This window comes from Euleptes europaea, chromosome 6 (genome assembly GCF_029931775.1).
Source record: "Euleptes europaea isolate rEulEur1 chromosome 6, rEulEur1.hap1, whole genome shotgun sequence".
NCBI lineage: Eukaryota > Metazoa > Chordata > Lepidosauria > Squamata > Sphaerodactylidae > Euleptes > Euleptes europaea.
In genome coordinates, this window is record NC_079317.1 from 85,870,442 (window position 1) to 85,896,569 (window position 26,128).

General features: G+C 42.2%; 1 protein-coding gene across 4 annotated transcripts in view; it reads right to left on the minus strand.

Annotated features, from left to right (window-relative positions):
* TUB (TUB bipartite transcription factor) overlaps positions 1–26,128 on the minus strand; it is a 148,641-nt gene that overhangs the window by 12,147 nt on the left and 110,366 nt on the right. For 2 of the 4 annotated variants that reach the window (XM_056851483.1, XM_056851485.1), the window contains exons 3-7: positions 23,040–23,202; positions 16,393–16,530; positions 3,866–4,030; positions 1,667–1,788; positions 416–607 (exon numbers count right to left, since the gene is read on the minus strand). In XM_056851483.1, coding sequence (XP_056707461.1) covers positions 416–607; positions 1,667–1,788; positions 3,866–4,030; positions 16,393–16,530; positions 23,040–23,202 — 780 coding nt within the window. The remainder of the gene's footprint in view (positions 1–415; positions 608–1,666; positions 1,789–3,865; positions 4,031–16,392; positions 16,531–23,039; positions 23,203–26,128) is intronic. The other 2 variants (XM_056851484.1, XM_056851486.1) reach the window with 2 other exon arrangements.

Below are 26,128 nucleotides of genomic sequence, written 5' to 3' on the forward strand. Positions count from 1 at the left end.
ATGAAAGTCAATATTGTCTACTCAGAAAGGCAGAAGCTCTGCCAGTCTCAGGGGAAGGTCTTTTACATGACCTGATCTTTAACTGAAGATGCTAGGGATCGAAACTGGGAACTTCCACGTGCCAAGCAGATGCTCTACCATTAAGTCAGGGCCGCGCCCCTTAGAAGGAGCATCCCAACCTTTCTGATCAAATGCAGTTAATAAAGCAATTTCCATCACTGACAACATTCTTTGTGGTACCTTAGCACAGGAAGACTGTGTGCAAAACACAATGTACTCTCAAAGTTTTGTGCTAATATGTTAGAAACAATGAGGATGGAAAACTATTATGAGCACAGTGAATTCCCACTCCTACACTTCTGCAATTGGTTTGTTCTGCTATCTCATAGGGAATCAGCAAAATGTGGTTGGTGACCTTTTTACCGTCCTCCCTTTCCAAGTGGAGGTAGTAAGTAGGGTACATTCCACGGTCCATTCCCTTCTTGTCTCTCGTGATTCGGCATTTGACAGTAGCACCCTGAGGAGCAGGTCTCACAGCAAATTCCTCCAGGTCATCAACGTCTATTACAGGGCTGTTTGTCGAAGGGCTGGGCCCTGCAGCTGTCTCCTAGAAGAGAAAGAAAGGCTACCATGTACTAAAAGCACAACAAGAGATTAAAATCATTTTGAAGTTCAATATGGTCTCCATGAAGTCAGTGGGCTTAGAAGGGTGTAACTCTTTAGGGCTGCACTGTCAAACTACAATATTTGGCCACTGAGAAAATTAAATTCTGAGAAGCTTTAGGGTCACAGTGGTTATCAGTGCTAAGCAGAATGTGGCTGTGCTGAGTGCTATGGTTCCTAATGGACAATATTTGGCTGCAATCCTTGTAATACCTTCATGGAAGCAAGCTCCATTGAATAAAATGGGACTTACTTTTGAGTAGACCTGCTTAGGCTTGGTCCCCATGTGACTTTTTCAGTTTTTTCTTGGATTTTTAAATCCAAGGCTGCACACTCCCTTTCTCAAGTGGGGAACCCTTTATACCAGGGGCGTCAAACATAAGGCCCGGGAGCTGGATCCGGCCCAGCGGAGGCACACACACCACCACTCTCGATCTAGGCTGGCGAGGCATGGCCCGGCCTGACCAAGTGACATTTATGTCATATCCGGCCCTCGTAACAATTGAGTTCGACTCCCTGCTTTATAAAGTTCTGTAAAAAAAAAGGAATGCCACCAAAACCACTCCCACCCATACCCACAACAATGCTTTGCTACTTTGTGAACATTTGCTTCTTTTAATTCCCCACCCCCAATTTTAGCCTTTTTATTTAGGCCATAGAGTTAAATCTAGGCTAATTTAAGGGGGGAAATACAAGGAGCACAATTTATCTCTGCAGGAGAGCTATCTCCACTCCACCCTCACATCTGTAGGAGAGGGGTTACCACACTAGTGATGTGAGGATTAGAGCTACTGCTAAGATTTAAAATGCTTTCTTGGTTGTATAAAAAGAGCAAGAAAAGAAATCATGCTTTCAAGTTACAGCAATGGACATTTAATCCGGATATCAGGAAGTGCTTCCTTGCTGTAAAATTAGCTGGGCAATCCAATGGGAAGGCTTAAGCTCTAAGGAATTCAGATGAGCCAGATGGCCTGTGAGGTATGATTATGCCAGACTTTTTCACCTTGTTTGATTTCTTGCTTGTTGCAGAACCTGGTCGAGTGTTACTGTTTATCTGGGAGGAACTTGAACTGTCTTCATCCTCCTCATCCTCCTCTTCATCAAAATTCATGCTGCTTGAAATACCTGAGAAAGAAACATTTACAGGAAAAGACGACTACTACATAAAATGGTTTGCTGTGATAATTCTTAATCTGTAAACACAACTCATTTGCTATCTCTATCACTCTTCCATCTCCATTATTTTTTGGTTTTCAGAGATAGCACAGTCCTGACTAACTATTTCTGGGTATTAATAAAAGATGGAAACTGTCTTCATGCCCTGCTGAGGTATCTGATGTGTGTGTGTTAAGTGCTGTTAAGTCGCTTCCAACTCATGGCGTCCCTATGAATCAAAGTCCTCCAAAATGTCCTATCTTTGACAGCCTTGCTCAGCTCTTGCAAATTGAAGGCTGTGGCTTCCTTTATTGAGTCAATCCATCTCTTGTTTAACTGGTCTTCCTCTTTTCCTGCTGCCCTCAACTTTTCCTAGCATGACTGTCTTTTCCAGTGACTCTTGTCTTCTCATAATGTGACCAAAATACGGTAGCCTCAGTTTAGTCATTTTAGCTTCTAGGGTCAGTTCAGGCTTGATTTGATCTATAACCCACTGATTTGTTTTTTTGGCAGTCCACGGTATCCGTAACACTCTCCTCCAACACCAGGTATCTGATAGCCCACTGCCATTAAGACAAAATTCTGACTTAGCTAGGTTATTGGTCAAAACCAGCATGGTGGTTCTTAAATTCACACCTAATTGTAGCATATCCATCCTATATTTAACCTCTAACATGGATGCAAATAACGCAAAATGGGCCATTGCTCTCCAGCATTTCCACAAATGGCTATTCCCTCCAACATATCTACAAATGCACACTGAACAGTCCCTAAAAGGGTTTTGTTTAAGCCTCTGGAGACATAACCCAGATTGCTGGGCAAAATGTATGACAAAATTACATATCAGAATTACTGTGGTATAGTTTCTGCCTGCAAATACAATACTAGTATGATTAATTGAAAGCTTTTGATATTGCAACAGTGACCTTAGGAGTACTGATAGCACTAAAGAAACAGAACGATTCTTAAAACACAAGGAATGGTGTACTGTCCTTTTTATTCCATTGACAAGAAGACAGTGGATACGTTACCAGTGTTGACCCCCAAATAATGCTAGTAGTGGTATATTTTGACAGACTGAGAGGTTCACATAAAAGTGTTTGTTCACATAGTTTGTGCTGCTGCACATTTAGCATGTCTTTAGGACACTTGTTCCTGGATGAAACAGACTTTCTGGCTGCTCTATGGAGAATTAACACATATCTGCTAATATTAGTCTGCCTTGGAAATGTCGGGATGTGACATCACCCCATGGGTCAGGAATGACCCGGTGCTTGCACAGGGGACCTTTACCTAGAGGGCTATCAAGTATAAAAGATGAGAAAGCATGAAAGATTAAGTATTTGAGTCCTTTCTCCAACTCAACTGTAATTCCCACTTGCCACCCTTCCATCCATCCATCCTAGCCTCCTGAGGACTTTCATCCTCAGAATTCAGGAATGCACTATTAGTATCACTGCTGTGCAGCCCTGGAGATACCTTCATTGGAGGAAACAAAGTAGTTGTCCCCCCCCCCCGGGTATCTATTGGCAGAGACTCAGGAGTGTTTTTTGTGGATGGGGGCTAAGTCTGACCCTTGCTCTTGTCACCTTTATACATTGATTCCAAACTAGTACTTCCATTTTTGTGTGGGGAGACTTTTGGTGATTCCTCCTCAAGCTGCAGCCTTTCTTGCTATCCTTGAGGTTTGCCCGACTATGAGAAGCAGCTTTTCAAGAGGCACAGTGGGATGCAGCAAGAGAGATGAAAGGAAAGATCTATTTTGTAACTCAGCTTCTCTTCGAGTTCTTAGGGTTTAACCAAGGTCTGTAGTGGAACCTAAGTTTTCCTTTACTCTGTTCCATTCTAGATTATGGACAGTTGACTTGGTCCCCCAGAATTCTCTTAGAAACCACCAAGCACCAAGCTAGCCCTCATCTTGCTCCAAGTTTTGTTGCTGGATCAAGTTAAGAGTAGGCCTCTAGTCCACAGCCATATTAGCTAAGTTGTAATCACACAAATCAGAACATACAGTCAAAAGTGTCACCAAGTTTCAATGGACCCTTACCTTTTTTCTGCATTGTTACTCGAAGGTCCTGTTTGCTTTGTTGCTGATTGCTAGCCAATGTCTCACCTTCATCTTCAACTTGGCAAGCCTCTCCAACAGTAAGAATCTGAACCTGGCTCCCTACTTCTTGTACATCATCCTGAAAAGCAGCGGGACCATCAATTCCTAGCAAGCAGCAAGAGTAAAGAATTGTGTCAGTGTAAAACAATATGCAAAGCCTTCTTCAACCACATCTATGAAGTCACACCTCTTGACAATGAACACACACATGAAGCTGCCTTATACTGAATCAGACCATTGGTATTTCAAGGTCAGTATTGCTCACTCAGAATGACAGCTGCTCTCCGGGTCTCAGATAAAAGTCTTTCAAATCACTTACTGCCCTGTCCTCTTAACTGGGGATGCCGCGGATTGAACCTGGGACCTTCTGTATTCCAAGCAGATGCTTGGCCACTGAACCATGCCCCACTCCCATGGCCATCTTCAATTGTACCTTGATAAATAAAACAGCTTTCAAGTAACAGGGGCAATTCAGTCAGAACAGCTTGATCACGGAGAGGCTACACAAACCTTGAAGTCGATTGACTTCAAAGACACAGGATTTCATTGATTCTGCAGCTTGAGAATGGGAAAAGCAATAACTGTCACAATGACTATTCCTCAAAAACTGCAGCAGCATTGTAGCCAAGAGCTATTACCACCACCTGAACCCCAAGACAGCCTGAGTGGGGGTCAGACAGGGATAAGATATTTCTCTCCTTTCTTTCCTCTCCACATGGAGAAAAAAGATTATGGAAAATTATTATTGCTGCCTGCTTGAGATTTGGTCAGCTTCATAAAAGTCAACTCTCTGTACTGGTATGAGCTATGATATTATTAATTCTTGATATGATGAACCATAGGCTTCCTATTCCAAAGGTTCACAACTAACGAATGCAATGGAATTGAAACCCGTTACTAATGTCCATCTGGTCATTATTGCAAAATGGCAACTAACATCTTCTTTCACAAAGATCCATCACAAACAGAAAAGGAATCAATCAAAACTGGGCAAATGTTGCTGACCTAGTGCTTAATTGGGAAGTGCCTGGAGCCCGCTACCTAAGCAGCACCCTAACCTCCCCCCTCTTGGGATGCGCTTCCAACCTCAATCCCTTAGCAAAGAATACCTTTGTATGCAATTAAACTCACAGAAACCATTGTTGGATGGAAATGGCCACAACTTTTATTGGCCACAGCAACAGGAATTGGCATGGCCTAGGGGCGTGATGCTGAGCATCAGTGACTCGCCCGCCAACTGATGCATCTCCTATCCCCAGCCCGCCTGATGGGAGTAGCCTGGGATGGCAGTCCGTGGGACACACTTGGATGGAAGCCTGCTGTGTGGCTCCCTGCCACTAGGAGGGAGGCCACCCTGACAGCGCCTGATTGGGCATGTCACAATCCAGGCCTCCACCCCCCCCAATCCCTTATTGGGATCCCCAGAGTGGGGAAAAGGGGGGCACATAGGCCATCTTTTCCCCCAAACTGGATTAGGCCCGATGCCACGCCACCAAAAGTATGATAACAGAACATGAATAACAAACAGCGGAAAAGGGGGATGGGAGGGCGGGACAACTCAGAAGTCAAACGAGCCGGGACCCAGTGAGGGCTCTTTAAATTTTCTGCAGGTGGACGTAAGTGAAACATTCAGGTCCACAGCCCAGAGTAGGGCCTGCCCCCAGAGCCCTGGAGCTATTTGGCCCATTTGAACTCCTGGACAGGCCAGGGGAGGAGTGGCAGGACAGGAAAGTTCCAGCAGGAACCACTGATGCTGCAGATCCCTCCTTAGCCTCCCAGCTGGCTGCTATTTCAACCTGGCGTGCCTGCCAGCCCTGAAAAGCCCTGAAAAGCCCAATGTCCAGCCCAACGAGCCCCCGCACTGGCTCCAGCCACCCCTCAGCACAGGCCTGCAAAATGGGGCTCTTTCGGTGAGTTGGAGCCCACGCTTACTTAATTCCTCAGCTATTAACATTAGTTTGCTTTATCTGTTTTACTTTGTCTGTGATTAGAAAACTCATTTCATTCTCCCTCATATTCTTAGGAAGTAAACTGAAAGGACATTCTTCATATCATACAAACTTGTTTAAATCTTCACAACTAAGTACCTGGAACAAAGTTGTCTTACCTTGGTTCCAGTCAAGATACAAGCAAGGATAACCACATGTCTAGAGAGACCCTGCATAATCTACATAGTAATGTTCTTTAGGGAGATTGTATCTATCACCTTTTGAGATTTGATATTTTAGTTTTGGTTTTAGCTGGGGAAGCAGGATATAAATGTTTTAATAAATAAATAAATAAATAAAACCATTCTATAAGTAGCTAAAAGAAAGTAGCTATAAGTTTTGCAGAGCAGATGTTCTTGGTGGTTTCCTTGAAACACTTTTTGTTTATTGTTTATTGGCTATTCTTCAGCGACAGGATATCCTTCAGAGACTGGATGGAAGCAATCTAGCAATTCCTGCGGATGGTTTAGCATTATGTTGTAATTTTCTATGCATGCTGGGGTAGGCAGTACACTTCCCACTATGCATATGTAACGCGATATGGTAGTAAACCTATACACCTTGCTCAATGATAGAGGTACTTTTGTACTTTTCTGTAAGGAGGCATAGAGGAAATTATGCATGAACACTCACTGTTTTGTGAGTATGTGGATCAGCCCAAAATCCTTTACAGAACAACAGTCTAATTATAAACCACTTGAAATGAAGGGGACCTACATATTAAAAAAATACTGTACCCAATGTAACATAAAGAAGACATTTAGAGTGAGCCTATTTATCATATCTATCAAAACTGATACAATATTCCCATCAGACTGACATCTGGCACAGTGAATCTATCTAGAGTGGTATAATTCAGTAAAAAAAATCAGAAGTCTGATGTAAAATAGTTAATTTAAAAAGTTCTTTAAATTTGCCTTTATTTTGATAGTTCGTATAGGTTTGCAACTGATTTCTGTGCACCCACAAATATTTTCAAGTTTATTCCTGCTAGCATCCTTTTTCTGGTTCATAGTCTGCCAAAAGTTCACCAATACTCTAGGGGTCTTATTCTAACTGGTCTGGCAAAAATCTACCACATTATGAGGTTTCAGAATTCCCAATTTAAAAAATTAACTTGGCAAATTTTGAGCACACGCATAATTAATGAAGTAAGCCCTCTTTGTGGATAATTTACTGCAAGGAAAAATGGCTGCTGCCTGTTCAGCCAAAAAGTGGAGAAGGCAGCTTCAGCTGCAATTACCGAGTACTCGGGTGTAACAGCTGCTCGGGATGGGGGATCCTACGAGATGAGTAGATAACCTGAGTGTGGGAAAAGACGTTTTCAGTGGATGCAGTTATTTTCAAAGTATGTTAGGGAGGAGGGGATGAATGGAATTTCCGCATTATAATGACATAACACTGGGAAATGAATGTGCCTTGACTATACAGCTGCTTCCACTGTATAGTTAAGACTTCAAAGATATCCACTTCATTTTGTTGGATATAGCACCCATTGTTCTCATTTCCATGATATTTATTACATTCAAAAGCCTAGTGTATACCGTACAGTTACATCTGCACATTAGAATTCTAAAGCATTGCTTCAAACCCTGCGTAGTCTGCATCCCTACTGAAAGCTTGGCACCAAAATGCTGTGAAGAAACACTGGCCTGCTTTGAATTAAGAAGAATGAGTTTAGCGGTAAAAGTTGGCATCTATTTCTTTTTTTCAAATCTTACTTTTACTTAGAGCTCACCAGAAAGACACTGGATAGACTCTCGCCCAATCCACATTCGTCACCTTTTACTTATTTCCACATTTGAAAACTGAATACAGCAAATAGCCAGATAAAGCTGTAGATTCTTCGATCTAATTTATTTCACTGGCAATAAAGCTTGTCTGCATTTATCACACTTTATCTCGTCCTTCCTCCAAGGGGTTCGGGTTGGCATGCATGGTTCTCCTCTTCCCACTGTATTTTCCCAGCAACCCTCTGAGGTGATTAGGCCAAGAGTAACTGGTCCAAGTGTCATCCAGTGAGCCTCGTGCCAGAATGGGATTTAAACCTAGGCCTTGTCATTGTCAGTGAGACACTCTAACCTCAATACTACACTCTCTCAAATTTTAATAGCCTTTGCTGATAATTGTACTGTCAGCGTTCCATATGTTGCAATATCTTCCCATTTAACTGATTAAAGTTAGAAGTCTTCGTCCAGCATAAGGAGACTTCCTTCAGCTTAAATGGTTTTCCATTGGAAGAAAAGCCACTGAAGTTGAAGGAAGCTCCTTAGGCTGTAAGAAGGATCCTTGGTGGATGGTCGGACTCAACCCCGATTTGTCATCTATTATCCATTGTCTCTTTATAGCTCTCTGTTTGGGAAGGAATAGATAGTGCAAACGTTTGTACTTCATGTAAGATAGATCAATCAATGGGAACTAATAAATCACTTCCAAGTTGAGAGGCAGTATGCCCCTGAAGATGATACTGAAGATAGTCATACTGAAGATACTGTGGATGACCAACAGGGATGGCCATCACCTTCGTGCTATTCTCATGAGCTTCAGAAGCATCATGCTGAATGCCGTTGAAAACAGAATTCTAGTCAACAGGGCTTGGGTCTGATTCAGCAAGACAATTATATATTCCTGAGGGCCAAACTAGATAAGACAGTGTCCCCAAGTTCACCCCAGAGACAAGCCTCCATTTTGTAGAGTGAGTTCCCACTGAGGAACTCCTTTGAACAGTGCCATGGGTGATTGATTCTGATCAGGACAACCACAGCCCAGGGAGGAGCAGGGCTCCTGCCTTCCACCGACACAATTTTTCTGACCCAAAATGGCACCAGATGCGTCTTAACAAATAACACCCCCCAGCACCATTTCAAGTCAAAAAATGGCATGAGGGGAGGCAGGAGCTCTTCCTTTCCCCACACTGGTGTGGTCTCAACCAGAATTGGCCCTGGTGGTGCAGTCAAGAGGAATTCCCCAGTGGGAACACACTCCACAAAATGTATGCATGTCCCTTGGGCAAACTTGGCACCATTGTCTCATCTTGTTTGACCTTCACCCAGTCTTCTTATAACTGATCTCTAAGGAATACTCACTGTGGTTCTGTTCCCAACAACTCCTGTGAACTACCTTTTATATTGCTAGAGGAACTTCTATACTCAGAAATTCCATCATTGCTCCTCTATTCACAAGCCTGGAGTTCTCTTTGACTCTTCTTCTCTCTTGTTGTGTATTCAAACTACTACACGCCATTTCCATTTTTTGGAATATAACTTTACAACAGACTACTTGCTAATTTTGCCATCTGATTAAATTTAATGTCCTTAGTCAAGCTATATCTGGTTACCAAATAGATACTTCTCAATCCTATCTAAATCTCTCTCACAGCTGTACTGATTTAGCATTATTTTAGACAAGAAATTAAAAGCCTGAACCCATAATTCCAGTAGACAGATACATTTAGGTGTGTCTGCGTGCCATCAAGTTACAGCTGACTTATGGCGACCTGGTAGGATTTTCAAGGCAAGAGACGTTCAGAGGTGGTTTGCCATTGCCTGCCTCTGCATGGGCTGAGAGAGTTTGGAGAGAAATGTGAATGGCCCAAGGTCACCCAGCAGGCTTCACGCTGGAGGAGTGGGGAATCAAACCCAGTTCTAGATTAGAATCTGCCGCTCTTAACCACTACACCACGTTGGCTCTCAGGTACAGGACATTAATGATTCACTTTAAAATTAAATATCTGAATGAATGACAATGTGTACTGCCCTGATTATATAACCTTCAAGCTGGGAATAAGCGCATGACAAAACCTAACTCAGTTTTTATCACTTTTTGTTATTTGTCCTTAATACTGCAAAATGTAAATGTATCACTGTAGAGAGAATTGACCAAAGTTTGCTTAGTTATAATTATAGAAAGGCCCTCAAGAGATTTCTTTTCCATTGCCTTTCTATATTTTAAGTGGTTTAAAAACTTACTTGTTGTCTGAGTTTTGTCATTCCCTGTTCTTTCCTAAGCTATACGCTAAGGGCTTACTAACATGGAAAGAGAACTTATTTCAGAATCATAATCACTCAGTCAACTTACTCAGAGACCAAAGGGGAATTTAATATGCCATCTTATACCCATGAATAACTAGATTTGAAAGACACAACTGCACACATTTAATCAGCCATCTAGCGGGAGTGTCATTATAATCAAACAGTTCAGACATGATAATGTTTGTGCTTGCAAATGATTGCAAATGCCATTTTCATGCCCACAAGCATGGATGCCTCAAAAATAAATAAGAAATCAGGATTATTATTAAATGAACATTAGGAAGTCGGCATGACCCTACTTTAAATCTAATGATCATTGTTATGCACTGCACAAAAAGAGAATTGCTGTTTATTGGCCTATAGAATGTGAGAAGAGCAATCATCTTGCACAAGCAATTAGCAACATCTAGCAGCCACTTCTCCCATTTTCTAAAAGTACAGCTTCATTAAGCTTAATATTTCCCTGATGCTCATCTTTCTTGCATTGATCTGATCACAGCTTTATTATCATGGAGCCTCTCGGAAAAGCATTACGTATATAAGATCATGAATTCAGTTATTTCAACAATAATTTTGAGTACTGCTCATGTATAATTCAATTGTTTTTAGTGCTAAATTAGCTCATTATTCACAAAACGGAACAGCCATACTTTGAAATGGGAGTTTTTCAACAATGCATGAATAACATTCAGAAACTTTTCAGGGGGAAGGGGCTCAGGTGTGGTTCAGAAGCACAGAAAACTGCTTTTAAGATACTTCACTGGGTTCGAGCTAACAGGGACTATAGTGCATAATTCTCTGTGTTCTGTGTACATTTTGAGCCAAAAGAATTCTGCTGATTCCAGAACTCACAATACTATGCATTCCCATAATACCTGGTGAATAATCAGCTAAGTAGAAGCTAAAAGCAAAATTGTGGCAAGATAGCTAGCTCCCCTTCCATTACTACGGTCTTTTATGCATGGGTTGTTCCTGTCACAGTCACCCCAATTGCTTCGGGGCTTCATTTTAAGTATGCATTTATTTTCTGACCTGCAGAAGTCACCTCACTCTCCCCTCATGCTTTCCCCACATTTTCAGGATGCCCTGAGTTTAAAGTCTGCCAAGATCCCAAATCGAAAGCCAGTCCTATGCATACTTGTCACTTCAGGTTTTTCTCCCCATGCTTATTCTCACTTCTCCCTCCCATGTGTTTGTCCCCCTCATCCAACCCTTCCCCTCCGAGCCAATATCAAGTGCACTAGTGAGAGAATAATGTTGGAATAACATGAGGCTGCTTACTTGGTCAGTTTCACAGTGAGTGTGGGTCAGTTTCAGTTCTGGGTAGAATGGAACAGAGCCAGGCTGATTTGCCGCCCTCCCCTTATACCCATCCTCTCATAGGCCTAAAAGTCTTCTTTTTTTTTTTTTTGCAGGTGCAAGATACCGATGGAACAATGAATGTCGCAAATGACCGTGTGAATGTTTTTATGTTCTTATGACCGCTGCATTGACTTACACAGAAACGAATTGGTCACGGGGGGGAGGGGGTTGTCACGACTTTTCTATGCTTGGGCTGTAAAATGGTAATTCGGTTCAGATCAAATGAAAGAATCCCAAAGTAGGGCTGGCGGGGACTGGTGATGTATTTCAGAAAAACACACCACAGCCAATTACAAAGCTGTGTTTTCAGGGGGAAGGGACTCAGATGTGGTTCAGAAGCTCTGCATTTTTGCTGGGGATGCATAATTGATCACAATGTACTGGAATTTCTTCAGGGCAAAAAGCAACTGTGCATAGTGTTTTAAGAATTTGACTGCAAATACTGTGCAGTTAGAGAGCAGCAGATCCAGCGGAAACAGACCATGCATAAAAGGCCTATGTCTCAGGCAATTGTTGTGAGGGAGAATCACAAAACAGTAGCACCGGTTCATATACATGCAGATGTTGAGCTGGACCTTGCTAATTGCTAGTATAAAAAACTGGTGGCAGTGAATTTTCTCCCAGCAGCCCACTGTGTCCCTTGTAAAAATGATGCTGAGGGTAAGGGGATCCTTGTAAACAGATGCTATATGGCACAGGGGAGCTGCAGTGAGGAACTGAGTGACATTGCACCCTCCCCCCATACACTCCTGACCCTTAAAATCTGCTATTGGAGGTCACACGGTGTTGTCTGAGGAAAGGGAAGGTATAGTGGATCTGCCTCCCCAATCCTTTCTACTTACAAATTGTACGATCAATCTCAAAATGCTTGCAGTTGGCAGGTCTCCACAGTGAGGTCATTGTTAACAGTATCCGCATGGAGAAAATACCATACCATTTGCTCTGTCCCTAAGCCATGGACTTTTAATTTCCATAGGACCCAATTCAATATATTTCACATGGAGTACACGGGTGTGCATATATACAGTCATTTTTAAAGAGCTAAAATGTGGGACCAATGACACCTTCCCCAATCTGGACACAGAGCCTAGTCTGTTAGGTTGGAGAGAAAGGTTACATTCTTATGACCAATTTGCCCTTTGGGAAAAACTATTGCCATCAGAGCAGAGTTTTTATCACCTGTTCTGCTCCTCTACTTTTAGCCCCTGGAAACATAAAAGGGGAAGCTGTAAATCTGATAGGCTTTTGTCTACTTTTGGCATTTGAAACAGTTTATTTATATATTCTGATTTGCTCGCAGTTTATCAAATGTTTAAAAAGTTCTGAACTTTTATATAAGCAGTAGCAGCATTGAACATTTAATTTTTTAAAACAAACTTCTAGCTCACTGTTAATTTAAAAAAAATATGTTAGATGTTTGCCTTTGAATGCACAATTTTTAACAGAAACATAGTATTGAATTCTAACATGGACTTTCAATTCAGTTCTGCTTAGGTAAGCTCTACATTCACACACTAAGTCCATTTTTTAAAAGTGCTAATTAATTTGGTCTAGATTTAATTAATTGGGACTATAGCCATTTTTGACACAGATCTACCATTGCAGTAAGAGAAAATACCACACTGGAGAGCACCTGTACTATTTGGCTCTGTCCCAACAGATTTGTAACAGGGGCCTTTCAGGACTGAGACACACAAAAATCATTCAGTGGGCATTTTGTATGGCCTGTTGTATATAGAGTTAGAGGTAAAATGAATAGTCTTTTCAAATTCACAAATCAAACGGGTAGTTGTTTTCTTAGCCAACTGCAATGTAATCTCATTTGTCTGCATAAATTAGATGACAGCCAGTATTTTCAGGTAATCAGAGGTTTTTTAGATAAGCATATGTACTACTTATATAGGATATCGGTCTTACGGAACATGATAGAGATGGCACTTGGTGAATCTGCTCATCCAGGTGCTTTTTTTTTTTTTTTTACAGATTCAGCACTTTTAAACACATGCCATAGACCAAAGTATTAGTGGGATCAGAATGGATTGGAGCAAAAGCCAAACAGTGCAGGTTTTGCCTACCTTGGATGCTCACTGCATAACTAAGTGTTTGGAATAACCACCATTGTCATATTGGACACTGGATTAAAAAGTGTTCTATATGTGCCACGTGAAAATAATATTTTCCTTTTTATAAAATTTAACATTCCTTTTGAGTGTGATTTGAGTCTCCAAAATATAAAACTTTAAATGGCAAATGATCACCTGAATCTAGTATTCAATTTATGGTAGTGACATTTCCCAAGCACAGTACTTCTTCCATGCACACAGTCCACTCATACAGGATTTCACTGCACACAGAAAAAAGGACCTTTGCTCTTCCTTCCATGCATACTTGCCCACATGGAATTCTGCTGCATACAGAAACAAAGGAATCTTATGTAGACTGCCAGAGTGAATGTGTAAAGAAATAGTTTGCAGTAAGTGTGCATGCGGAAACAGGTTCCACCCCGATGCAATTCAGCCGTCTAGTCTCATGGCCCTGAAAGGCCCTCCCCAAGCCCACAAAAGTAGTCTCTTGAAACCACCATCAAGCAATAAAAGACTTTCTCGGTCATTATTACAGGTCAGTGGGATAGGAAAGCATTTTCTTACAAAGGGAATACATCAGTCAATGGCTCAGTTCAGACATAACGAGAAAGCATGCTTTAATTTAACTACCCATATTCATTGATTGTCTGAATGTGGGCAAGTAAACTAACTTTGGTGAATTTGGGTCTGTCACAAATGCACTGTCCTGGCTTAATCCTGGCTTCTTTCCCGCCAACATTTTTTGCCCACTCCAGCTACAGAGAGGATGGGCAAGAGCAGCTGAACCCCTTCCGCTTTTTTCACTTCTGAAAGTAGTTCTCTCTCCCCATACTCAACGCTTCCTTATTCTTTAAGGTTCAGGGATACTGGCATGCTCCACCCTTTTATGGAGCAATCAAAAGGAGCTTTGCTTGTTTCACCACCTAAAGCAGGGCAGCAGCATGGCAAGGCGGGGAAGTGTGCTACTCCCTCACTGGGTCACTGCCATCCACAGAGCTCCGTGGTAGGCTGTGGAGATAGGCACATGCATCATCATCATCTATGCCACTGCCGTTAGGATCCAGGAAGTGTGTGCCCTCCAGACCTGCCTTTCCACCAGCGGCATGCAAGGGAAGCTCCAGCGGCACTTGTGGAATAAGGTTGTCAACTGGGAGGTAAAACTTGGTGGGGTTGTGTTCTTTTGGAGCTATTAGTTCTGGGGTAAATGTCTGCAAAGGGATATGATTCAGTTTAATTGGGATTTCTTCTGGTTAGGCGTGAGGGAAGGGTCAATGTCAGAAGTATATAGTTAGCATATAGTTTCACTGGGAAAGGGACTATGAATTTATGGCCTTGCAATAATGCTGGCCAGTAGGAAGCTGCTGGCACAGCAAAGCTCTCCCTCTGCCAAGCATCACAATGTAGGCTGGGACAGCAATTGCATCTTTTTAGAAGAGAGAGAAAGGCCACTTCCATTTCCACACTGGTTATCTGCCCCCCAAGTTCAATACTTTTGGGAAGTGTTTTTTCTCCTCGCTTCTCCACAGCATCAGGGTGCATTTGTATACCTCCTGGTGTTTTGCCAACTTTCTCTGCTCTTTCTGAAGCCAGGTTTGCTCTGAGGTTTTGGGGAAATCACATTAAAGCCTGAATGGCTACCATGTGGGTGGGAAAATTCAGATTTTCTCATCCAAAGGGCAGCCATTTCCCCTAATCCTGTCCCTGCAGTGGCCATTTCTTCCCCGTACCCCAACAGCAGCCACCCCCCCCATTCCTTGGGCCACCAAGGGTTTTGCCATTTTTTAAATCAGCACTGTTATATCAATATAACAGTTATACCAATAGATATACCATATTGTCTGAGTTCCCAGTTTTCACTTAAAGAAAAAGTAAGTTTCTGGCCCCTTCCATTGCGGAGATATAAGGGGAAAGGGAAGGGGCAAAAACATGTTTACATGGAAGCTGGGAGAACCTGGTGCACATAATGGTATAACATCATATTGCTATAACAATATTCTGGTGCTGATTCAAAAAAAATTGCCAAAGCCCTGGTGGCCCAGAGGAAGGGGATGGCTGCTGCCAGGGAAATTGCAGGAAATCTGTCATGTGGAAGCCCCACTGCTGCTATGCCTTATCAGTTGCCACACCAGCAATAGGGAAACCACGTAAGCATCTGTAAAAAACACCAAAGCTCTGAAACTTGGATTTGTCAAGGCAAGCTACAATTGAATAATCATCTGGAAACTACCCCATGGTTTCACAAACTAACTATTAAAATAAACCACTGTTGCATATTATGTCTAGAGATGTAGGAAGGAAACAGGGGGACACCCTTGATTTTTTTCATATATTTTCCCGAGGGTTTTTTTTTTTATTTCCAGCAGAAAAACTGGAAATCTGGGAGAGCACTAAAAAAAAGTCTTATAAAATATTTTCTTTTTTGGAATGAGTAAAATGCTTCTTAAATGGATGCTTTACTCATTCAGAATGTGCAGTCTGTAAGACAATCTACAGCATTACAATCTACAGCATTACATAAATGGTAGACACAGTTTGAATACAAATAGTTTTGTCCACAATTAATGCGCTATGACGCATATGATGATAACGATACACACTATGAAAGAGTTCAGTGTTTTCAATGTGAGAAAGTTTAACCCGCTATTCAGACATGCTGCTAGTCCTACTCTAAGCTTGTTTTCATCCAAATAATATGTTTAGATAGTTTAGTACAAAATTTGAGTTTTATATTTTCCCTACCTTTCAAATGCCAAAACTTTGCTAAAGTGGCATAGTAGCATATTATCTATCATTTAATATTATATTATATATTGTAACACATATTATGTATATTATGGGATATATTTACAATTTGACTTGTAGGAATTTATACTTTTAAATTCTATGAATGTACCAAACAGTGCAGTTCCTTTATTCTAAATTATGAATTTTATGTTGTTAATGTAGTTAAACATAAAAAATGTACAAACATCTTATTTCAAAATCAACAACATGCAGCTAACCTTTATGCTTCCCCTTTTTCTCCTTCCTGGTGTTGCCAGTTTGACAGCCTCCTGTAGCTGCCTTGGTTTTTTTAGTTGATTTTGGAGCTTGTGAGTCTGCTACCACTTTTACATCTTCTTGCTCAGCATCCTGTACTGCTCGAGAGATTCAGGACACCCCAACCAAAAAAGAAGAAGGGGCAACGAAAACAAGAAAGGAAAACAAGAAAGAGAAGAGATCAGAAATCCACGGAGCCACAGAGAAGCAAGCAAGCAGAGCAGAATGTAAAGCACATATTTCAGATAGTATAGCAGAAAGAAAACTATATAGGGCAAAAGGTTGCAGATTTATAATGTCAATTTACAAACGGAGTTACATGTTGGTTTTGGTGTTCTGATCTTCACACAATCACAAGGTAAAGGTAAAGATCCTCTATGCAAGCACCGGGTCATTCCTGACCCATGGGGTGACATCACATCCCAACGTTTACTAGGCAGACTTTGTTTACGGGGTGGTTTGCCAGTGCCTTCCCCAGTCATCTTCTGACCTCGGAAGGATGGAAGGCTGAGTCAACCTTGAGCCAGCTACCTGAAACTTACTTCCATCGAGATCAAACTCAGGTCGTGAGCAGAGCTTGGACTGCAGTACTGCAGCTTACCACTCTGCGCCACAGGGCTCTTTCATACAGTCATATTGGTGGCTAAATATTCAGTGGTCATTATCTGTTCGGCTTTCTGAATCTGTGAAGCAGCCTGTTTTTACCCAGAACATCATGGTGTAGATAATAGAATTTGTACCTGGTCCCCCGTGATACCTCACTGGGGGTTCTGTTGTAGGTTTCGTTCCAAATAAAGCACTTTATCTACAAAGTATTAACATTCTAGCAACGTTCCTACCAATATTTGGAGAGACATTGCGAGGAACATTGTCCAAATTGCTAGCAGCAGCACTTTCCTGAAGTCAATTTATTTATTAGCAGGCATGCCAGCGTCACCCTTTAAGCAGCAAATTGAAGCTCTTACCAGCAAGTAAATTTGCTGATAAGTACTGTACCATCTTCTCCCTGAAATAGCAAAGCTATTCACAAGGAAATTACTTTTGATTGCTCCTGATCATCCCTTGTTATTTATTGCTCTAATGCTGTTTTTCACCTATACATTAGTAAACATGCAATGAAGAAGTCAGGAACAAAGGAGGAACAAGTGAACAAACGAACGTAAAATCCAACCCCCAAATGCAACACAAGAGCTTTTGTTTTGACATTTTATGAAAAAACATATTCGGCTATCCAGCATGAATCTAAAAAGGAAATGAAACAGGCATATTTTCAAGTTTTCTTAATTATCTTTGGATAGTTCCAAAGGTAAAACAAGGACTACTTATTACCTATAGAAAAAGTTCAAGAAACAGATTTGTACAGGCAAAAAGGATAGTCTTCTCAGGTCTCCCTCTCTGAGGTCCTGCAAGACGACACATCTACCAACTTGCAAAGAAACGTGGGCCACTAACGCATGGTCCATTTTGAATTGTTTGTCCCTCTGTAGCGGCGCTATAGATCACACGTTAAAAAAATTGAACACATGGAGCGTGGCTGGGGAGAGAGAAAGGAGCGGGGTCCGGTCCAGCGTCGGGTGAAGGCGGCGACATGGCTCCATGCTCCTCCAGCATGCCAACCCACCAGAGGTGAGGGGAAGCCAGCAGTGGGGAGATGGTCAGAGTTGACGGGGAGTCAACCCAGAAGTCATACGCTCAGGCAAGGTCTCGCATTTATAGCGTGACTTGGGTTAAAGTCGCAATATCAGAGCGACTTAAAAACTCGGGGAAGCTCCGGGTTGGGATGGGTCAAACACGCAGGCCAGAGACAGCCATGCATGTTGACATGGTCGATTCACTGCATGCCCGGGAGCTTCCCCAGACAAAACGGCCATGCATTAATGGCCATATAAAGACAAGGCAACAGCAAGATTTGATGGGAAGCACTGACATACCTTGCGTTTTCTGTAGTTTAATCCTATTTAGGTCATGCAGTTCCAGAGTCAGGCCACATCTGGGTTGAAATGTGAGAAAACTGATAAAAGCTATCAGTACTGTAGTAATGGTGATTGGTAGGTCCTGTGATGTGGTATGGATTGTACCATCTACTAGCAATCTGTTTTTAGCCTATCAGATCACTCCGTTTCATAGACTTGGGTGTTCCTAGATGTATCACTTTCCCTGACAACTCTTGCATACTAGATTTTAATGAGTGTTTCACACTCAGAGATCACCACCACCATCATAAATGCATTCTAAAAGTCACACCTGATAATTTAGAAGCCCCTTCTGATATTGTACAGCTTTGTGAATTTCACTGGGATTAACCAGAATTTTTAGAAAGTATTTTTAGCAAGTCCTCGGAGCACTCTGCTGTTGCTTTATATATTCTAGGGATGAACCTTCAGAAGTCTTTAAAATGTGCATCTGGATTAACTTGCATGTATTTGCTATATTGCTTATTTTTAGAAAAACACAAATATTTTTTATTATTGCCTGCCATTTTCATTCCTAATGTATCAGCAGTTTCTTTATCTAACTAGCATTAGCTTAAAGCTAAAATAACTATTACTATCAACTACAGCTTGAGGAATTGGTTACAAAGAGATGGGAAATCATTCAGCAGTTGTCAAAGCCCATTTTATTATAAATATGTGACCTTGTCAAGCAAAACATTTTTTAAAATCCACATGAATTTATGCTGTAGGACTTGGAGACCTACACTTAGTTGCTATCTGCACCATCAGTAATGGAGATATTAAGCATGATAAAAGCAGCAAAATTAGGTTTTCAAAAAGCTGCACTAGTGCCCTGTAATTATAACAGAATAACCTGGAAACACTGAGAATAGAATAAGAAACTCTATTGCTTAAAGATTAATTCCACTCCATGTCCGAAAGTCATCAACAACAATCTGGAATCTCAATTGCTGGGGAATCTGGGACTCTTCTATACTCGGTTGCCAGATAAATAAAAGACATGATAGGTTTTTTCCCTTATTGTGTTGGCCTATGCTGATTTGTGAAGATATAACCTCACCTTGGAGGATACAGTTCCACTAAGCATGAGTTCCACTAAGTGACAAATAAAACAATAGTGTAGTCCAGAAGGTAAATTTAGATTTCTGTGAGCTTTTCATGATGGATTTTTTTCTCAATGTGGTCATGAAACAGAAGTTCTGCCTTGGCAAAACCAAGATGTGCAAATAAGATATCTGGGTTTTGTACTGAACAGATTTCTAATGAGACATGACAATTCCAGGTTGCTTAATTTGATATGCTCTTCTGTTTTGGTGGCATATGTGATAAGATACAGTTTTGTGTAGCAAATGATTAGCCTGTGAAACAGATTCTGATCAATTGTTCATCCTCAAAATGAGTTACAAAATTGCCCTATTCATCATAATAGTCACATTAGGCAGACCTCAAAAAGCAGAAGGAAGGGCAGTTCTTTTCATAACATAAAATACTGTGACTCACTTGATAACACAGGTAAATTATAAGGGAACATTCTTAACCTGCAGTACTGATAGAATCTGAGGTCATGTTGTCTTTGCCTCATCTTTTTGACACCTGTCCTTCAGTCATTTTTTTAAAAAAAGTATTCTATCTTCCATCTATAACATTAGTTTTCAGCCTGTGAACTCAATTAAGCCTGAAGCTTCATATTCAAAAAGTTCATGCAATGCTACTGAGTAATGCTCCATCCTAATTCAATTTAGCTAATGAAGAGGGATGCCACAGCAGAAGGGTACTTGGTGTGTCTTGTAGATATAGGACAACAGAACTGACAGGTCTCTGAACCAATAAGAAAGTTATATAAAACAGTAAATTAAGAGTTGAACCAGTTTATAATGAGTACCTAAATTCATTTGTGCCCTGACCTGGATGACCCAGGCTAGCCCAATCTCATCAGATCTCAGAAGCTAAGCAGGGTAGGCCCTGGCCAGTATTTGGATAGGAGACCACCAAGGAAGTCCAGGATCACTACACAGAAGCAGGCAATGGCAAGCCACCTCTGAACATTTCTTGCCTTGAAACCCCTATGGAGTCACCATAAGTCAGCTTCGACTTGACGGCACTTTTCACCACCACCAAATTCAGTTGTACCAATACTATGAGAAACATTTTATGAATAAACCAATCTAGCTATTTATTCGGCTAAAGGTGTACTTTTGGGATGAAGGAGAGTACATCAGTTTTTGGAATTACTACTTCACATCTAAAGATATGGTTCTCACTTAATTTGTTTCAACAAAAATTTTGTTCACCCAACATGAATGAAGATTACACAAAGATAATGGATTTCTTTCACATATTGAGCATCCATTTAATTATTTATTAATCTACTTTTCATTTTTTAAATGGGGCATTTTGTCCCACTGAAAACAGCAAGGCTGCGCCAACAAACAACTGGCGCAGCAACGCTGTTCTCCCCGTTGGTGTAACCAGGGCAAAAGGGGACAGGAAGCTGCCTACTGGCAGCTCCAACCCCCAGCACACCCCAGGAACACCCGGCAAGCTGGCGTGGGGCTTTACGCCAGTAGAACACCAGTGGAAGGCCCAATGGAAGGCTCTGCCACAGCAGTGCTGGGAGACCAGAGTCCGGGACCCCCTGCTGGCGTCCATGCCAACCTAGACTCCATAAGTGGCATGGCCATCAGCAGCTCTGCCACTTACGCTAGCACAGCCCTTTCCTGGCCTCCAAAGGACTTTCGTCCTTTCAGGTCAGGAATGGGCTGTAAGAGAGCAATCCTAAGAGGGTCCACTTAGAATCCTACAAAGGTCTTTTTAATGAGGCTTACTCCCAGGAAAGTCTTCTTAGGACTTCATTGTAATTATCATAAATAAGTGAGTGAGCCCAAGGAACCCTCAGAATCAACACTGAAAAATAGACTCAATTTGTATTGCATGCAAGCCAGTGATTGTACACAATAGGTTAAAATACAATTGGGATGCATAAAAATGAATTAATGTGAGAGGAACTGCACTGTAAGGAAGAGACAATATCCACTAACCTCAATAGGTTTATTTGGGATTAGTGATATTGCAGAAAGGGTACATACTATGTTTGGTGGCAGAAATAAAGACTTACTGTTCCTAGTTCAGGGGTCTGCAAACTGTGGCTCCTGAGCCGCATGCGGCTCTTTGGCCCCATTGAGTGTGGCTCTCTGAACTTGGTTCAGAGCCCCTGCTCTCGTGCCCGCTCGCGCCGGCAGCAGGGCTGCGGAGCCGGTGCGCCTGAGAGAGAGAGAGCAAGCGAGCAGGCGAGCGGGCGCGCTGTCTCTCCCACACACACACACCGCCGTGGAGAATGGCCAGGTCCCCCTTTCCCTTGCCCTCAATGGTTGGTAGGCTAAAGCCTCCCCTCCCCTCTAGCCGCGCGATTGCTGGGCGGGCAGCTCGGCAGTTCCTGCCCCCCCGCCTATCAGCTGTTGGGCGGGGCGGGCTTCCTTTGGTAGACCTGGCCTCCGGCTGAGTCCCATTGGGAGGCCATGTCTACCCACTGGCTTTCTTGGCGGTAGACCTGGACTCTGAGGAGGGGAAAAAGTCCCCCTTCAGAGGCCAGGTTTACCAATTGGCTTCTATGGGCCTCCGGAGGCCAGGTCTACAGCCAAGAAAGCCAATGGGTAGACCTGGCCTCCCAATGGGACTCAGCCGGAGGCCATGTCTACCAATAGGCTTTTATGGCGGTAGACCAGGCCTCCAGACGAGGACTCCAGACGGGGAGGGGGAAACGGCAGGTACTTACAATTTAATTTTTATCAATAAATAAGATCACTATTAAGTATGATATAAAGTTTTATTCAGTGTACCTATAGTTTAATTAAGACTTAAAACTTTAATTAAAGTTTATTAAGTTAATAAACAGTGTACCTACCTATATAGTTTAAGTTTAAGAAATTTGGCTCTCAAAAAAAATCTCAATCGTTGTACTGTTGATATTTGGCTCTTTTGACTAATGAGTTTGCCGACCCCGGCCTAGCTTAAGAGTTTGAGCCCAACAGTTCATGTGTATCATGAAATAAGATTTACTCCAACAGACATTCAAATACTAAGAGTGCAATTTTATAAAATAATTCCATAAAAGAAATATTAATTACCATGATGATGAAAAATCTGAAATGTTTATGGAAAAGAAATGTAGATTTTGTTGACATGCATCTTTTTTCTCCTATGAAAAAGTAGCATTTTTAGATTTGGCCTAGAAGTCCATTGCTAAAAAAAAGAAGAAAAACTGCAGTGTGTTCTAAAACCTTGTGGGAAAACCCCCCACAAATAAAAAATAACTTCAGAAAGATTGCCAAAGAAATATTTTCTTAGTAGCTCTCCCAATCTTAAATGCCCCTCACCCTCATCCAGTGGGAGGTGAATAATCCACATGATCTGATGAAAGATTGAAATAAAATAAGTGGGAGACTGAAACATATGGGAATTATAAAGCAGCTGGAACATAGATAAATATTCAAATAACTCAATCGTGGGAATTTTCAAAGTTGGTGTTAATTTTTAAAATCGGGGTTGTTGTTGTTTTTTACTAAAATTAAATTTAACTTATTTTTGAAGGCATATATTAAGGTACTTTTTTCAACATTTTGCAGTCAATTGGCATAATACGAATGATGCTTATGTACCATGATAAATGGTGTTGCTGTTGCTGTTGAGGTAAGATTCCACTAGTGGTGCTTGTTCTTCTGACTGTTTCATTCTGCGGGTTCTGGTGCGACTGTCCACATTGGACTGAACCATCAGCGGCTCCTGGCGTTTTTTTTTCTGTTTCTGTTCTAGCAATGCTCGCTAAGAAAAAACACATAGACACAAAAAAGGGCCCCACGTCAGATTAAATGCCATAGTAGTACAGAAGAAGAAGAGTTGGGTTTTATACCTTTAAGGAGTCTCAAACTGGCTTACAATCGCCTTCCCATCCCTCACAACAGACACCTTGGGAGATAGGTGGGGCTGAGAGAGTTCAGAGAGAACTATGACTAGCCCAAGGTCACCCAGCAGGCTTCGTGTGGAGGATTGGGGAATCAAGCCTGGTTCTCCAGATTAGAGTCCAACATTCTTAGCCACTACACCATGCTGGCTCTACCCTGTGGGCTTAAAGATTTTCTGGCTATCTCAGCAAGAAGTATCAAACCAGCGAATATTAAGTTTGACAATATTCAGTCCAACATCCAGTGTAGCTCTGCAACAACATTTTCTTCTGCTATTATTTTCTAAAGTTGACACCCAGAGGTAATATATTATAAACAGCTTCCTGAAAATGCAGAAAATAAGAAATACCTAAGTCTTAAGAGTCAAGATGACTGACACTTACACTGACTGCCAGATTTCTAAAAGCCTTTGCTTTATGCAGCCTAACAACCTAATGCAGAGGTTCTAGACTAGTGTCACTATATATGAGATTTACCCAAGGAACCATTCTGGAAAATGTATATGATTGCCCATGTTTACCTACACCAGACCATGACTTGGATCGGATTCAGCATTTCCATGGACAGAAAAGGTTCTGCCCACAGAGTGCTACTTGTTCACCTCCCACTCCTGCTGAAGACCAAAATGCTGCTCCTGAGGGACAGGGGATCCCCCAAAACAGTTTTTTGGAGGAGATGCAGTAGGATGGGGGAAGGCAAGAAAATCACACTCCAGTAATGGAAATCCTTCCATCTACAGCAGGGGTAGGGAACCTTTTTTCCGCCAAGGGCCATTTGGATATTTATAACATCATTCATGGGCCATACAAAATTATCAACTTAAAAATTAGTCAACCAAGCCCCAAGTAGGCAGCTGACCCAGATGACACCCCCCCCCGGTGCGGGCAAGCAGGCAGGCATCCAATTGGTGGCACACTCGTCCACCTGGTGGCACAGGATGGTCTGTTGCACCAGCTGAGCGTAGCCATCCAGCCGCAAGCCAGAGTTCCTCCTGCTCTGCATGGTCGGGGCCGGATTCTACAGCCGGCTCCTGCTACCTCCGCCTGCAGGGATGACATGAGGACACACTGGCTAAGAACTCACCCCCTCCCCCACGCATTCTGGCCCTGCCCCCTTTAACCCCCTCCATTGTCGCCACTTCCACCTCAGACCTCTTGTAGTACAGAGGGTTAATACAGTTTCTTGGGTGGTCCTAGCAGCTCCATAGCTAACGACTCTTCTGCAAGGGGGAAAAAAGTTCCTTTTCTTGGCAAAACAAACTCACATCCGCCTTGAATAGAGGCTATTCCTGTCCGCGGGAGGGGGCAGATCGCCAGTCTTAGATCCTTCTGAGCTAAGAGATCTGCCAGGACCCATGAAGGGCCAGACCAAATGATTTCACGGGCCTTGAACGGCACCTGGGCCTGACGTTCCCCACCCCTGATCTACAGGAACACTCTGTTGGATCAACCCCATGTAAGACACTAGTGGTGCAATCCTATGCAGAGCAACTCCAGTCTAACCCACTGAAATGAATGGGTTTAGACTTGAATAGTCTCAAATGAGTTTATAGTTGAATAACTCCATGGGATTGCACTGCAAGGCTTGTTCGGGGGGGTGCATAAAAACCTGGCCTAGTACCAATAGGATGCATATTGTGAAAATATTAACTGAACCCCAAAGTAAGATAAATGAGAAAGTGGATTTCCAAAGTCAGATTGAAAAGTTTATTTTAAGGTAAAACAAAAGTGGAAACTAAGAACAGTTTGGTACAAAGGTTATCTACACCAAAACCCTGAAGAAACACAGTTCCCTCAGTTCTTTTACTAAGAGCAGAGCTGCTGGTGCCTGCCCTTTAAATAATTTCCAAATTTCTAGTAGGTTGAACCAATTCTATGGGCCCCTGAACAGGGAGCCTCCAGCCATCCTCTATTGTTTCCTATGGACCTCCAAGCTGCTTCCAAGCTGCTTCCAATAAAAAGCCAAGCCTGCAAGCAGCATCACTGGTCAAACCATGCCTCCCATGGAAGAACCAACCTAACAAGTCCAACTGAACCACTACAGAACCCACTAACCCCAGCAAAACAACCAGCCAATGTGTCAAACCAAACAGAACTTAAATCAAACCAGAGAACCTCCACAGTGGAAACTCAAAGGGGGCACTTTTGCAAGACCAGAAGAACCAGTGACAGTGTACAGATGCCCAGCAGAACCCCAGTGCCACTGGGGCAGTGCAAGCCCAACAGAACCAATGTCATACCAGAGAATCTCTACAAGGGCAACTGAAGGGGGGATTTTGCAAACCCAGCAGAAGGAATGACAATGTACAGGATGCCCAGAGGTACCCAGTGCCCACTCTGGCAGTGCATGCTCAACATGACTAACTTCAAACCAGAGAAGAACAAATCCAAGCACTAAGTGAGCAATAGTATAAAAACCTCCAAGGGAACACAAAGCAACTGTTGCAAAGGAAAATGAAACCTCCAGAAACTGACAAAGAAACCTGAAACTGACAGGAGCAGCCTGGCAAGCCCATTGAACTCCCTGGAGATGCGAAAACAAAAGGAAGATGGGGGTGGGGTAGGAAAAAACAAACCCCGAGAGCCTGCAAATGCTGGCTCCCAATCTTCCCGGTAAATTCCAAATTTTCCCCAGATTTTTCAGGACCATTTTTTTCCAGTTTCCTGAAAATGCTGGAAATATTTGGGAGAGCTGAATATACCTAAAAAATACCGTATCTGTATTTTTCAGGTATAGGTTTAGCTTGGTTTCACCCAAATGCATATCCCAATTACTGACACAAGGAT